Source organism: Carya illinoinensis, chromosome 2, assembly GCF_018687715.1.
Source record: "Carya illinoinensis cultivar Pawnee chromosome 2, C.illinoinensisPawnee_v1, whole genome shotgun sequence".
Taxonomy (NCBI): domain Eukaryota; kingdom Viridiplantae; phylum Streptophyta; class Magnoliopsida; order Fagales; family Juglandaceae; genus Carya; species Carya illinoinensis.
This window is the reverse complement of record NC_056753.1, coordinates 26,066,608-26,082,587: the sequence shown is the minus strand read 5'-3', so window position 1 is coordinate 26,082,587 and position 15,980 is coordinate 26,066,608. Positions and strand designations below refer to the sequence as shown.

Genomic DNA, 15,980 nt, shown 5'->3' with positions numbered 1-15,980 from the left:
AGAAATTAGGGGAAAATGTAATTTTTTTTTTCTCTCTCTCTCCCTCGAAACTACGTACCATCAAATGATAATTTGGAGTACCCTTAATAATTCAAAACACGACTTGCAATTAAATGAAGGGTAATTTCATCTATTTTGTTTAATGAAAGTTAGTATTGACATCCTTAATTGTTCTCCTATATAAAATAAATAAAAGAGATCATGTGTTATAATTATAAGGAGATTTTATAAAATTAAATTTATAAATTAATGTAATTTTATATGATTCATTATATCTATTTTATAATAAAATTAACTTTACAATCTTACGTATTATATTAAGTTATGGATTATTTTATAAAAAATTTTTGCGGATAAAAAATTTTATAAAAAAAAAAAAAATCATGTTTCAACACACCATGTCCTATCTTAAAAGTACTAGGGTAAAATACATTTGTATCTTCGCAAAACTAAAATAATTTATTTGGACCCTCATTTAAATGAAGGATAACTTCATCTTTACATTATATATATATATATATATATATATATATTTCTGATATTAACATTGTAAATTGTTCTCTTATCTAAAGAAAAACTTATATTGTTTCAACAACACTACGTATCGTATCGATACTAATTCATTTAAATTATTAAGACATTAATTATTTAATTTTTTAAAAATGTGTTGATTCCGTTTTCGATAGATGCATAAACCCTAACTCCAAATATCCTTTTGAAGTACCAAAAGGACGTCTTCTAGGAAGGTGACATGTCTGTCTCTTACTCCCCCTCTTTGACTTGTAATGGTATTGATGTCTCGAGATGATGTTTGGAAGACAATTTTAATTTCTAGTAATGCCAAAGAACGTACTTAATAAAAATCCCAGAGAATGCTATGCTGTATATATGGATTTGTACTGATAGATTTTTTTTTTAAATAAAATTTTAAAAAGATGATGATATTTCAATTTTATTAATAACGCTTATTTATAACGGAATAATGTATATCATGGTTTGTAGTGATACATTTACCTCTACAAAAAATAAATAAATAAATAAATAAAAGATGTGTCTTGCCTCAAATTGAAGGAAAAATAATTGTTTATTTTATCACAATTAAATTTTATTTTTTTACTAATTATACTCACAAAAAAATTACATACATACTCACTTTCATTAAACAGAATAAAACATTAAAAAAAATTGTGAAAAGTTAGAGGAGATATAAATTTTTTAAAGTCCATTAGCATTTTTCAAGAAAAAAATATTAACTGAAATTATTCATAAGCTTAGGGGTGTTAATGTAATTTAGTCTCACTTTTATGGGAAAAAAAGGTAAATTACTAGTTTTATAACCCGTTCTTAAATATAAATTTATATTTCGTTTTTGGTTTTCGTTGTAAGCGACGGGCGAGTGGGAAAGACAGAGGATAAAATCTACAGAGACGGATCTCCAAGGAAACTCCAAGGGAAAGAGTCCTCTCTGTTCTTTTAGTTCCTCTAGACTTCTGCCTGATTTTGTTTATCATAATTCAGATACCAGAAAGAAAGAGAGAGAAAAAACTTCTAAACCGATATGTCTGGCATTTCGAATTCCGGCAATTGATTCATGTCCCCAATTTTTTCCGACCAGTCATACACATACGCACAAAAAGTATAAAAGCTTCGCCCCTGCAGAAATTATTTCACCCTTTTCAGATATTAATATAGCCGACTCGGGAGTTTCGATTCTGTAATGTCAGAGTAATGGGTTCACGCAGACGATCAGCTCCTCCTCCTCCCTCTCGACTTGACGACGTGGCGATCTCAGGCAGGCGATTCTGATTCTTATTTTTCTCATTGCCGATTGCTATCTTTTCTACTGGATTTTCTCTAAAGTTTCCTTCTTTGGATTTGAAACTTTTATTTGTTATCTGTATATTTGAATTTTTTGATGTATTTCGAATCATTGCTTTCATATATTCTAGCCTGTTGATTTTACCAAACAAAAAAAAAAAAACTATTTTGTTTTCTTTTATTCAATTTCTTTATGTGGGTTAGGTCGGAGATTTTGCTGTAAAAACTCTGGTTTGAAATTTTTTGGATCCGTAAGAATTTTGGCTCTTCAAATTAGCGTAAATATTAGTGGGTGATACCCAGAAGAGGTTTCCAGCTGATTCCTAGATCAAAAGGTGACTTGGACTTTCTTACCCAACTGCTCAAAATTTATATTACTTTTATGTTTTTTTTTTCAATCTTTTTTCTTCTTATTTTCCGTGATGGTGAACAAAAAGCAATTCCATCGCTTTGGAAATCCTCGTTTCAGTGGGTTTCCGGTTCACGAGTATGTAATATGCAATGGTATGGTGTTAGGAACTATTTTGTCAAATTATATAGGAGAGATTCTCTGCGGACTTTTTTCAATTAAAGTTTCCATGTTGGAGATCCATGTGTTGTATATCTACCATGCCTTGGAACGAGTTATTCCTTAGGGGTGAAATTAGTTACGGGGATGGATTTGTTGTACACAACCCTTCCCCCGGGGCCCCACAACACCAGCCAATCCATTGTTGTTCTTAGAGTAGAGATTGCTTTGGCATTTTCTAAGACCAATATCGGTATTTATTATGAATTTATTAGCTGATAGAGTTGTTGAATTTTGCAGAACTCCTTGAGATGCAGCATCAACAGGAAGTTGAAAATCTGACACTCAGTGCACAACCTATAAAAACTTTGAAGTTTTTCATTTTGGCTATTGTTCAATATGTTAAGCGGTCACTATTATATCTGTTGGCAAAAGGTGGATGGCTAATGCTTTTGAGCACAGTGGCAGTGGCTATCGGAATTCTTGTTATAGCCATTGATGGCCCTCATGAGAAGGTATCTAGCTTTTGCATTACCGTTGTTTTTTTAATGAGTAACATTGAATTTATTAAAAATAAGTATACAAAACGAGGAGGTAGAGTCCTAAAAAACTTCCTATACAACAAGTACAGTACATCAAATTAAAAATACAAGAAGGGCAATAGAGCCAAAAAATTTTCCCAGATCCGTGTTTCTCAACAGAACCAAGGATGGAACTTTCATAAAGGGTGGTTTTTTATGCAATCCTACTGAGTTTTCTGTGCTGTGTATAACCGCAACAACAACTAATGTTGCGTTGGATTTGACTGCTTCAGACCATCTGGTAGAGTTTTCCACGCCCTTATCCTCACTATCACAGGAAAAAAAGGAAGAACAAATTTCTTCTTCTTGCAAACAGATTACATAAAGCTGTCTCTCAAAGGAACTTCTCAAAGGAACAGAAGTTCCTTTGGGGTGCTGCTAGGTCGAGTTGCATGCTGTACCCAGGAAATTAGGGGTTTTTTTCCTTCTGGATAAAAGGGGTAGGAAAATGGAGTAAAAAAGAAAAATAAATAAAGGAAAAGTGTTGGAAAAGAAACCAATGATCAGCCAAAACGGCTTGGGTTCCAAAACCTAGTCTTAAAGAGGCTGAGAATGTCATAAACAGAGGTACAAAGGTAGTGTGTGATAGTCGCATGCCGATAGGCACACGCATTAGCAACGGCATGCGACAGCCACACATCAATTGAAAGGGACCGCAAATCAATGGAGCTTGGAGGTGGAGAGGCAACGGTTCCTTCAGTATGGGGTGCATTGGTTGAATGGTTGGTGCTGGTCTAAAAGTAGTAGATCTAGCTTGCAAAAACCTCAGGAGAAAGGGGGGGAAAATGGAAAAAATGGGAGAGAAGGACCAAAGATAGATGAGAAAGGGGAAGAGGAAGGAGGGGATTTTGGATTCAACGAGGGGGGAGGAGGGTTTTCCCTTCGTCCGGAGAGTTGGGGGCAGGGGAGGAGTTTTGGGGGGAAAAGCTTTTCCAGAAGTGGGAGAGTGTAATGGGCACTGCCTGTGCTTTACTGTTGGTTTTTCTTTATCTTAGTGGCTCCATTTTCAGCAGCACGTTATTGTTTGTGAGTGGATAGGCTATACCCCTTTTTTTAGTAGGCAAAAATTACAAGAAAATAAGCAGGGATTTATAAGGCTCTGCTTGTTTTGCTCAGAAGGTTTCCCGCCCCAAAAATGAAACTATTTTTGGGGAAAATCGCTGGTTTATAAATGTTTTAAAAATATTGGAAATGACATCAAAAACACTTTCGTACCATGCAGAAGATCATTCTTCTCCACCTGCACTCCTAACTCTGACACAAATACAACCTTCTGTAACCCTCTCTTGTCCACCTTCTTATCCTCTCATTTCTTTGATGTCAAGAAATCAGCCATAGCAACAAAAACAACTATGAGGATGAATCTTCCTTATCTCAGAGCAAGAAGGCCACTAGAAACTGAGCCACCAAGCAGCAGCTCCACCTTTCTGTAGGAAACTGCCTTTTCCTCCACGCATAATCTCTCCCTGTCAATGAGGAGCTGCTCTCTGCTGGCTACAGTGATGACCTGATTGGGGAAATCCAGTTGAATGTTGCCACTGCACTCGCGTCTAAGACTAGACTGAAGTCAGTGTGCTGACCAAGGAGTTGAGAGACTAGTATGTTCTTGTGTGTGAGTGCATGAACGCAATCTACACAGACCAAAGAACATGGTCAGCCTTGTCACCTTCCAGTGCATTGTGATGACTCAGCCCCCATATGGCGAGTTTGGAGGGAAAGAGATGGACCAAGGAAAAGAAGTTTTTTGCTGTTTCAGGAAGTCATGTTGCACCCACAATGGGTTAACTTTCTTTGATTTGGAAATCACTTTCTGTTGCCAATACTTTATGCTTAAACCAAGTATCAGGCAGTGGAGATTAAGGATTTCCGACCTATTAGCCTAGTAAATGGGGTGTACAAGATTCTTTCTAAGGTTCTTGCCAACCGCTTTAGTGAGGTAGTGGGAAAAGTAATCTCAAAGCCCCAAAATGCTTTTGTAAAGGATAGACAGATCTTAGATGCGGTTCTTGTTGCAAATGCATGTCTAGACAGTAGATAGAAAGCGGGCAATGCAGGGATCCTTTGCAAGTTAAACATGGAAAAGGCGTACGACCACGTTAATTGGAAGTTCTTACTTGACATTCTTGGGAGGTGTGGTTTTGGTGAAAGATGGAGATCTTGGATCCATTGGTGTATATCTACGGTGAAATATTCAGTTTTGATAAATGGAAGCCCAACTGGATTTTTTAGTAGCACACGTGGCCTAAGACAAGGAGACCTGTTGTCCCCATTACTCTTCGTCATGGTGATGGAGGCTTTGAGCAGAATGATCTCAGCCCTGGTTGACAACAGGCATGTGACCGGTTTCCCGGTTGGATCCCCGGGTGGGGGACTTTTTAGATATTTCTCATTTACTTTTTGCAAATGATACTCTTATTTTCTGCGAGGCTAACCAAAATCAGGCCCGAGTCTTGAAGGCCCTCTTACTTTGTTTTGAAGCAGCTTCGGGGTTGAAAATGAACTTGGATAAATCAGAGATGATGCCTATTGGAAATGTGCAACGTTTAAGACATTTGGCAAATACTCTGGGGTGTAAAATCTCCGCACTTCCTATGACATATCTTGGTCTTCCGTTGGGGGCCGCCTTGAGAGCGACTTCATTATGGGATACATTGATTGAGAAGGTAGAGCGTAGATTAGCAGGGTGGAAGAGAATGTACTTGTCAAAAGGGGGTAGGACTTCCTTGATCAAGAGTACCCTATCTAACCTACCGACCTATTTCTTGTCCTTGTTCCCTATTCCAGTAAGTGTGGCGCTTCGTATTGAGAAACTACAGGGGGGGTTTTTGTGGGGAGGACTAGGTGAGGAGTTCAAATTCCACCTAGTTAGGTGGGAGAAAGTGTGTAGTCTTCTCTCTAATGGTGGTTTGGGCATTAGAAATTTGAGAACTTTTAATCGGGCGTTACTAGGAAAATGGCTGTGGTGATACCACAAAGAACTGGATGCGTTATGGAAGTTGGTAATTGAGAGTAAATATGGTAGCCTTTTGGGGGGGATGGTGTACCAACGAGGTGAGAGGGGCATATGGAGTGGGGCTGTGGAAATATATAAGAGGAGAATGGGAGGTTTTCTCCCGCCACACAAGTCTTCGTATGGGAGATGGGGTTAAGATTAAATTCTGGCATGATACTTGGTGTGGAAACGGTGCTCTAAAGGACCAATTTCTTGCTCTCTTCAGGGTAGCAAGTGAGAAGGAGGTTTTAGTGGCGGATGTCATAGTGATGGTTGGGGAACAAATCCAATGGAACATCAACTTCAGCCGAGCAGCACACGATTGGGAAATGGACAATTTTGCAGCCTTTTTCAGCCTCTTGTATTCTCTCTCAAAAGGAGCAATCAGCTTGCTGATTTATTATGGTGGATTCCTACAAGTAAAGGATTGTTCTCTGTTTGCTCGTTTTATAAATCTCTTTCACAAGAGTCCCCCATTCAGTTTCCTTGGAAAAGGCTTTGGAGACATAAGGCGCCTCTCAAAGCAGCGTTTTTTGTGTAGACCGCTTCCTTGGGTAAGATTCTCACAACGGACAACTTGAGGAAAAGAAGGGTGATCATCACAGATTGGTGTTGCATGTGTAGGAATGGGGGGGAATCTGTAGACCATCTTTTACTACACTGTGAGGTAGCTCGAGAGTTATGGAATGAGATATTCAGTAGACTAGACTTGGGCTGGGTTATGCCCGAGACAGTGGTGGCGGTTTTGGCTTGTTGGACAGATTTGACAAGCACCCAACAGATCAAGGCTATGTGGAAGATGATCCCTATTTGCATCATGTGGTGTGTGTGGCAAGAGCATAATGAACGGACTTTCGAGGAAAAAGAGAGATCTATGGAGGAACTAAAAGCTTTCTTTTTTAGAACTCTTTGTACTTGGGCCACTACCGTTAATTTTAATGGCCAAAATCTTTATGATTTTCTTGTATCCATTGAGCCTACGTAGTAGGGCATTCATTGTACTGAACATGGCTTTTGCCTATTCTTTTTATTAATATACTTTGATTTTACTTATCAAAAAGAAAAAAGTTCCCCATAAAATATGTTTATGTCAAAAAGACCACCTAAATGTGGTTCATATCCCATTTGCGAATATCTGACTCACTTGTATCCCAGGAAACTATAAAGCTCCCTGTTGCGATTAAAACGTTGAGTTCCTAACACCATCCTGTATGTGTGATTAGTTCTAAATGTCTCATTACCAACCTAAATTGCATATAATTATTATAGTTATGACCTGGAATCAGTTTCCTAGCGCCATTTTAAGGTTTTTGGTTGTAATAAGGTTAGATTATTGCTTTCTGCAAAGGTGGATTTCATTTGAGTTCAATTTTAGCATTTTATTGTTGATTATTTGGCTTTTATACTTTTCTTGGCATTTGTCTTCATGTTGTTTTGTCACTCAGATAAATTGATGTTGACTCATGTGCAGCACGTTGAGGAGCTTTCTAAATATATCCGGTTTGGACTATGGTGGATTTCTCTTGGAGTCGCATCTTCGATTGGGCTTGGTAAGGGAAAAAAAAATTTTGAAGGTCGTGTGTGTTAGTGGTCAGATGAGTTTTGTGCTCATGTAAATAATTGATCTTAGGAGGCAAATTTTGTTAGTTATCATGGGTATTATGTTATGAAGTAGGAAAAAATGAATTGGTTTCTTAATATTTGTTTGAAAATATGTAGGTAGTATATAACTTGAGGAAGTATTTTTCCATTATTATTTCTAGAAACATCTCAGTTTGAAATGTCTCGACCAGTCCTGTGTAATGTATGAACCCTGAAATTGTAAAATCAATGTTCATTCCGTTTGTTTTTCTTCAGGATCTGGTTTGCATACTTTTGTCCTTTATTTGGGGCCCCATATTGCACTGTTCACCATAAAAGCAATGCAGTGTGGACGCGTGGATTTAAAAAGTGCCCCTTATGATACTATTCAGTTGAAAAACGGTCCTTCATGGCTTGATAAGGATTGCTCTGAATTCGGGCCCCCATTGTTCCCATCATTAGATGGTTTACGTGTTCCACTTAGCAGCATATTGCCACAGGTTCAGATTGAGGCTGTTCTATGGGGTCTTGGGACTGCTATTGGAGAGCTTCCTCCATACTTCATCTCAAGGGCAGGTATGAGGAATATAGCTTGTGTTATACTTTCCTACTGAACTGAGATTTCTGAGACTAATATATCTCCCTACTTTGTTTTGAGCTAATATATTTTCCTACTTAAGTAATACTTTTGGGACTAATTATAATTTCTGTGGGTCGGACCTCATGAGAGAGAGGGAGAGGGGGGTTTATTCATTTTGTGTTGAGGCAGATGTATTATTGACTTATTGTGAAAATGAGGATTGCCGAGATGAAAAAAATTATTGTGAACATGAGGATGTCGATGTTATTTATGTCCTAGGATTCTCTTAAGCCTATATAACTTTTGTAAACCCCTATAAAACCTAAGTACATGGATAAGATTGCAGTGGAAGGATTGTAGTTTGACTACTAATAAAGTATACCTAACCTGATGCTCATTTGTTATCTTCTGCATATATCTGTATATTCTTCTTATTAAAGTGAAATATTAGTGAAGAAAGGATAGTTTTTTTTATTGGCACCGGGTGTCCGGGAATAGTGTCCCAACTAATCCCGGGGGTGCACAAGCCCTCGGCAAGGAGTTTTCCGCAGCTGCACGTCTATTAATTCAAGGGGAATATCTCAGTCCGATGGCCTCTAGAGTTTGTTTGCACTCAAGAGGATTTGAGCCTTAAACCGAGACGTGGGGGGAGCATATCCCCAAGCCCAAGGCCTTAATCAATTGAGCCAACCCCTAGGGTAATTTTGAGCCAAAGTTAAAACTTTGATTGTACTTATTGAGCAGCCCACGGGCTTTTTTTCCTTTTCAGTTTCACTGGGCCTTATAATGATGCATTTTATTGCTAGTTACTTAAAATAAAAATATAACAGCATTACATGGGTAGGATATTGTACACACCCTTTTTTATAAGTTTATGCATGTTACATTCTCATACACTACAGCACCAGCTAATAATAGTTCTATAACATTGTAAACTTCCAACGCAACTATTCACTTTATTAAACCTCAAAATAAGGAATATAAGATCCCCAAAACATCCAAACTAAGGAAAGGTCAGTAAGATAGTATATAAATTGAAATTCATCTGAGTGAAATTTAATGTTTTAAGTTGAACATCAAGGGCATGATCATACTGCTTAGTATCTTCCTTGGCTTGGCAAAATCATCAGCACTTCCCTAGCAACCTAAACAAATATGCCAATCATGCTTGGTGTGTTGTTAAGGATCAACATTAGCATTTGTAGGATAACACTATACTTCTGATTGATGATATTACTTTGCACATATACTAATCTACCTCTTACTAATATACCACTTAATGCAGCAAGCATATCAGGTAAATTGGAGGCTATGCAAGAATTGGATGCCTCCCCAACTGAAGGCAAAGGATTCATTGCTACTCGACTAAATCAAATCAAACACTGGCTTTTATCACACTCGCAGCACTTGAACTTCTTTACAATTTTAGTTCTCGCATCGGTTAGTTTGGAGTTCCTCTGACTTTGTTACTCAAATACTTTATAAATCACCTTATTGGAACCTTTTAATACGCACCACTGTATGATAATTTGCTTTCTTCCTTTTTTTCCACTAAGAATCCCTTAAAAGAATTTTGAATAGATAGTGGACCCTCAACCCTTGTGGAATGTAAACCCTTTAATACCTCAACAGGCCCTGAATTTGTAAAACCTGAACCTGTATGTTCTGTGCTGACAATTACTTTCATTTGTAAATTTTTACGAGCTCCCAAGTTCAATTTGAAATTATATTTTTCTTGTATCTTAAATAATATAACACATTATATGTCATTGGCAATGCTTATTTTAAACAGTTTTCTCTAATTTTGACAGTTCCGGTTCTCGTAACTTTTCATATGATGTGCATTCTTCAATGGCAACAGTGTCGTTTTTTATTATGTATGCTGCCAATTAACTCTAGTATTTTTCAGGTGCCCAATCCTCTATTTGACCTTGCTGGAATTATGTGTGGACAATTTGGAATTTCATTTTGGAAGTTTTTTCTTGCCACATTGATTGGAAAGGCAATTATTAAAACTCACATACAGGTTTGTGAATTCTCAAATTCTGCTGATCATATTCTTAGTTTTATTTTGTAATTATTTTCATTTTGCTTTTAGTATTTTCCTATGGCCTTGCCAATTGCGTTGTTCACATCGTTTACAAGAGTTGGATAATCATACTGCCATTTAAAACATATATATGCATAGATATATCAATCTGTTAATGAAGTGTGGCAGAGGAAAATATATCTCATGCTTGCATGCATTTTTTCACACATACATATACCTAGGGGTTGGCTCAAGTCGTAAGGGCATTGGTTTTGGGGATCATATCCCACCAGATCTAAGGTTTGAACTCTTGGGTGCAAACTATATCCAAGGGTCACATCCCATCGTTGAAAAGTCGATGATTTACCTAATCCGTATGGTGTGGGTGCATTGCATGGGTCCCGAGTTAACCATTATCATTTGCGTGGTCTCCAGGGTTCATCATCATCAGAATATGTGTGTGTGGTGTTAATTTCAGAAGCCCAAATCTGTTTCCGTATGGTGTGAGTGCATTGCATGGGTCCAGAGTTAATCATTATCATTTGCATGGTCTGCAGGGTTCATCATCATCAGAATATGTGTGAGTGTGGTGTTAATTTCAGAAGCCCAAATCTGTTTCCGTATGGTGTGAGTGCATTGCGTGGGTCCAGAGTTGAACCGGGTAAAAAACACGTATCATTTGCAGAGTCTCCAGGGTTCATCATCATCAGAATATATGTGTGTGGTGTTAGTTTCATAAGCCCTAATCTATTTTGGCTTTCTTTCTTTTTTATCTTTTCTGCAGACGGTTTTTGTCATCTCAGTTTGCAATAATCAACTCCTTAACTGGATTGAAAACGAATTGATATGGTTACTGAGCCTTATTCCTGGTTTTTCTTCTGTCTTGCCTGGCCTTGTTGTCAAACTCAATGCTGTCAAAGCCAAGTATCTGACTGCACCTCCTCCTGTGGCCTCAAATATTAAGGTATTCAGCCATGGCATATGAGGAATCCATCTAAATTTGGCAAGGTTTTGACTTCAGAGCCTCACATCATCATTCTGTAAAGACATCTAACCTCATTTTTCTGTATAATTTCTTGTAAAACCTTCCCAGGTAAAGAAATGGGACTTCTCACTTGCTTCCATCTGGAATACCGTTGTGTGGCTCATGCTCATGAACTTCTTGGTCAAGTTTGTGACGGCAACTGCCCAAAGTTATCTGAAGAAACAACAGGAAAATGAGGTAGCTGCATCGGCAAACAGGTCATCTACATCAGCACATTCAAATTGAATCCATCACTTAATACTAGATGAAGTGGCAGCAGCCTTGGTGTCCCTACAAGTAGAACTAATGGAATTTTAAGCAAGGCTATATGTGACGTCCACGCAAAAACTCTGGCATCGGAAGCCCCTATTTGAAGCCTGTATAGAATTAGGAAAACAATGGACAACACGTAAAATCTGCAGGTTTATTTCCCTTGTTTTGAGCTGGGGGAAGCATTGTTTTGGGTAATTTTTAGCCCATTGTGGACTTCTGATGAAATTAGAAACTGGAATCTTATTATTCTTTTGCAATGCAAGCACAGATTATATAAAGCTCATAAACAATTGAGGTTTTATAACATCTCTGTTATATCTTGACACTCACACCATTCCCCTACAGTGATCTTGGCTGTCCTCTGAAGTGGTTTATTATTTAAAAGGTAGTTTAAAGATGCTCATGGAAGAAGTACTCTCCCCAAGGCAAAATTATTTTGTTTGAAACACATCCCACCAATCAGTTTATGATTAGTACGAACCAGTGTGAGATCATTCGTGCCCCATACCCACATGACTTAACATTGGTGGAATGCTACCTCCAATTCCCTGTATGTTTGATAGAGCCAAGATTCAGTTCTGCTAATACAGGCACAAAATTGTGCCTGTATGCGTACTCCTGTACGACATGTCAGTCAGTATTTATTTTGTTTAAAATAAATAAATAAAAAAAATTAAAAAAATAAATAAATAAATAAATAAAAAGCAAAATGGAGTACGAAGAGAGGAAAAACAACCTTTTTCCTTTCCCTCTTGTTTTTGTCTCTCTTAAATTTGAAAAAGCAGAGTTTTGGACTGGTTTCTCTCTTGCTTTCATTTCGTTTGCAGTTTCGTCCATCATTTCATCATTTCATTTCTTTTACATTTTCATCTATCATAAATTATAGAATATACCAACATGATGATCATGTTAGAAATCTCGTTGCATTTTTCTCACATGGTTTCTTTCGAAAAGAGAATTAGAAATATGGAAAAGCAAGAAAATAATTTCAGTAGTCAAATAAAATGTTGAAATATCCAGGAAAACTTGAGCACAATTGTTCAACTCATATGGTTAAACCACATACATACATAGAAATCAAGATAAATTAAGCATTATTTAATATCTGATTCGATGTCAGGAATGAAATCCATCTTTTTTACGTCTTTCCAGATATTTGGTATCATATCGTATATAGCATCCTTTTGTGGGAGAAGCCCATATTCTCTCTCAAAGACATGGACTCTGTTCTGTATTTGAAGCAAACTGAATCCTTGAGCTTTCTTTACTCCTCTATCTTTCATTGATTTTCTAATTTCAGCAGCATTCTTCCATGATCTCTCAAAGCTGAATATAGATTGGCAAGGGCTGAGTATGCCCATGCCGCAACTTTTGCTCAGTCCACGTTTTTGTGAACCTTACAACTTTTACTAACTCCCAGATAGGGGTGTAACCGGTCCGGTTCGGTCCGGTTTTGTACAAAATCTAGGACCGAACCGTTAAGCACCGGTTTTGTACTTTTCAAAACCGATTACGCACCGATTTTCCTCCTAAACCGGTATTCCGGTTTTACCGGTTTCCGGTCCGGTTTAGTCCGGTTTTCCGGTTTTAATAAAATACAAATTTTTTATAAAAGTTCTGTTTAAAAGAAAAAACTGATTTAAAAAATTCTGTTTACTATTTACAAAAATCTGCTTTGCAAAAAAAATCTGTTATGTAAAAAAATTCTGCTATCAAAAATCTGGTTTATAAAAAAAAAAAAATCTCCTATATAAAAAATTCTGATATAAAAAATATGTTTTATAAAAAAAATCTGTTATATAAACAAAATTTCCTATATAAAAAACTGATATAAAACAAAAACTAAAATAAGAAATCTAGTGTAAAAAAAAAAATCTGCTATAATCCTATATTAGACGATTAATATTAGTATATATATATATCAGTATTAGTTATAGCTATATAATATATTAGACAATATAATATTATTAATATTAGACTATTAGTATAGCTATATGTTAGTGTTAGTTTTGATGATTTAGTATAACTATATTAGTATGAGTATAACTATAATCTATATTAGAATATTAGTATTAGTATATATGTGATTATTTTTTATGTGATTAAAAATTATATATAATATAAAATATATTATATATAATATTAATATAAATAGTACCGGTCCGGTCCGGTTTGGTCCGGTTCAAAACTAACCGAAATCAAAACCGGACCGGTTTCGGCTGGTTTTTCATTTATGAAAACCGGTTTCGGACCGAACCGATCCAAAACCGGCACAACCGGTCTGGTCCAGTTTGGTCCCGGCCGGTTTTCCGGTTTGCCGGTTTTTTTTTACACCCTTACTCCCAAAGAGAGAGAGAAAAGGGAGGAGGGGGGGGCGTGCATGGGGCCTTCCCCTTCATGCCTGCAAATAGACTTTTTCTTATCCAAATCCCCACCTCTATTATAAGATCATGATGTTTTTGTTTTCCACCTTTACCCCCATACAAGTTGCTTAAAAGATTACTCGGTACAAGAAAAATGAGGATTCAGTCAAGGATTCTCCACTAAACAAGTTGCTAGTGAATGCATAATGGCATCTAGAAACATATTTAAGTAAAAGTGGTGCATTGAACCCTAATAACTTATCTTCATGGTGCATTGCAGTATGTGTCCTGCTAAGTTCGAGGTTTGATTCTGGTTTTGACTTTGCGAGCTAAATATTCTGCCAACTCAAAATATAAGTTTCTGATGGGACATAAAATGTTCGTCATCTTCAGGAAATCAACTTAAATAAACATTTTCCATTTTATATAATTCTAGATTTAGATAAATGTTTTGTTTAAAAAGAAATTTTATAAAAATAAACACATAAATTGACGTAATATGACGTGGTGCATTATTATAAAAATATTTTTATTATAAAATAAATATAATTTATTACATAAAATCATGCGTTAGTCTATAAATTTATTTTTATAAAATTTCTTTATAATTATAATATTTCTCTAATTTTATCAAATATATAAAACTCAAACATATGAAATAGAATAATGCACTGATGGTTTCACTTCATCGTGGCCACGAATGAAAAGAATCGAATGGCCCTCTCAATAATTATGAGTAAAATCGAGAAAGAGAAGATTACAACTGATTAAAGAAATGAATAGTGCAGAATAAAATAAGGAGATGGTTTCAAAGTAACGTAAGCTTATGATGATGTCTTAGATAAATAAAAAAATAATTAATTAATTAATTAATTATATATATTAAATAAATAAATCATTTGGCCTAATCGATAAAATGCCTCGTGCACACCTCTTAAGTTATAATGCCTCGGGAGGTGTGGAAATCTACAAAATACGAACATGATTGTCTAATCTTAAGGTAGATGTAGTAATAAACTATTTTGTCGACTCATCAAGGAAAAATCATCACACGCACCTTCCTTCCATATAATGTTGTGGTCCTTGTGGTACGTTGTGAATGTGGACCCCCTTTTTGTAATTTATCACTACCTAAAAGAATTCATTTATATAAAATAAGGGAGTGGAGAGTTCCACATTCTATTCTAAGTTTGCAATAAACGTTTATTTTGTGAAAAAGAGAAAAAATTAACGATACGGGTTCAATGAATTGCCCTTCATCCATATTTTTTTATTAACCATAGAGGTGACCACCACCAAACGTGCTGTTTTGATGTAGTTTGTATGGCTGATTGAGAAGCTATAATTGGAGACCCCGATCAATTCAAGGTGTACCATAGTTTGTAGTTTGGAAACATCATGTTGATGACATGTTTCGTATACCTAGGCCAAGTTCCAGCAATTTGAACTGAGATCCTTCTACTCGAAACCACAGAGACAATGGTGGGTTTGGTGGTAGTCTGGTAAGTCTCTAATGCTAAAGTCAATTTTCTTTCTAGGAGAATTATAGTAAAATTAGAGTGTTTCCAAAAATTACAGAAATTATTTGTATTTGGGGTCTGTTTTTACACAAAGTATCGAGAGAATATTATATACCCTATGTCAGGGTCAGTGTCATGCTCACAATTGCTAAGCCATAGTCTTTAATGCAATGTGGCTCCTTGAATGACGTCTCAATGGCAAACAATCGATGCAGTTACTTTCTATAATCTCCATTCACTTGTCGGATTACATCTTTAAATGCTAGGTATCGTAGGAGGGTATCAGGGTCCGCCTCCCCCCCCCCCCCCCACCCCAAAACTTGTTTCCTGCGCAAGGCTATCCCGTCTCCTTTGGTACAATTAGTGGACCAAGTTTTATTGGTGATTCTTGGGCCCATCGGAGGGGAGCAATTCGGGCCAAGATAGTTTTCAATATCCTACCAAGGCCCAACCCAAGGGCAAGGATGTGAATATCCCACCCACATTTTCATAGAGATATTCATTACCCTTTTCTCGAGAAACTTTAGAAAAAAGAAAATTTACGAATTATTTTTCAAGGAAATTGTCGCGTTTGTAACTTTGTGCCACATTTATTAGTGAATACGTGTGGTATACATGCGTTAGTTATTTATTTATATTTTTTGTTAGGTTGTAGATCCACCCACGTAGAAGTTAAAAAAGGGAAAGAAAGAGAGGGACAAGTAAGACAAG

General features: G+C 36.5%; 1 protein-coding gene across 2 annotated transcripts; it reads left to right on the top strand.

The window, feature by feature from the left end:
• The first annotated feature begins 1,368 nt into the window (after positions 1-1,368).
• On the top strand, positions 1,369-11,664 carry LOC122300548 (vacuole membrane protein KMS1-like). 2 transcript variants are annotated; one of them, XM_043111292.1, is made up of 8 exons: positions 1,369-1,792; positions 2,627-2,841; positions 7,371-7,449; positions 7,757-8,056; positions 9,346-9,500; positions 9,970-10,086; positions 10,874-11,053; positions 11,183-11,664. In XM_043111292.1, the coding sequence occupies exons 1-8, from the start codon at positions 1,729-1,731 to the stop codon at positions 11,357-11,359; spliced, it is 1,287 nt and encodes a 428-aa protein (XP_042967226.1). In that variant the 5' UTR covers positions 1,369-1,728; the 3' UTR covers positions 11,360-11,664. The 2 variants fall into 2 exon arrangements, with proteins under 2 accessions (XP_042967226.1, XP_042967227.1); XM_043111293.1 differs by lacking the exon at positions 1,369-1,792 and having other exon boundaries at positions 2,731-2,841; positions 7,345-7,449.
• The last annotated feature ends 4,316 nt before the right edge of the window (positions 11,665-15,980 follow it).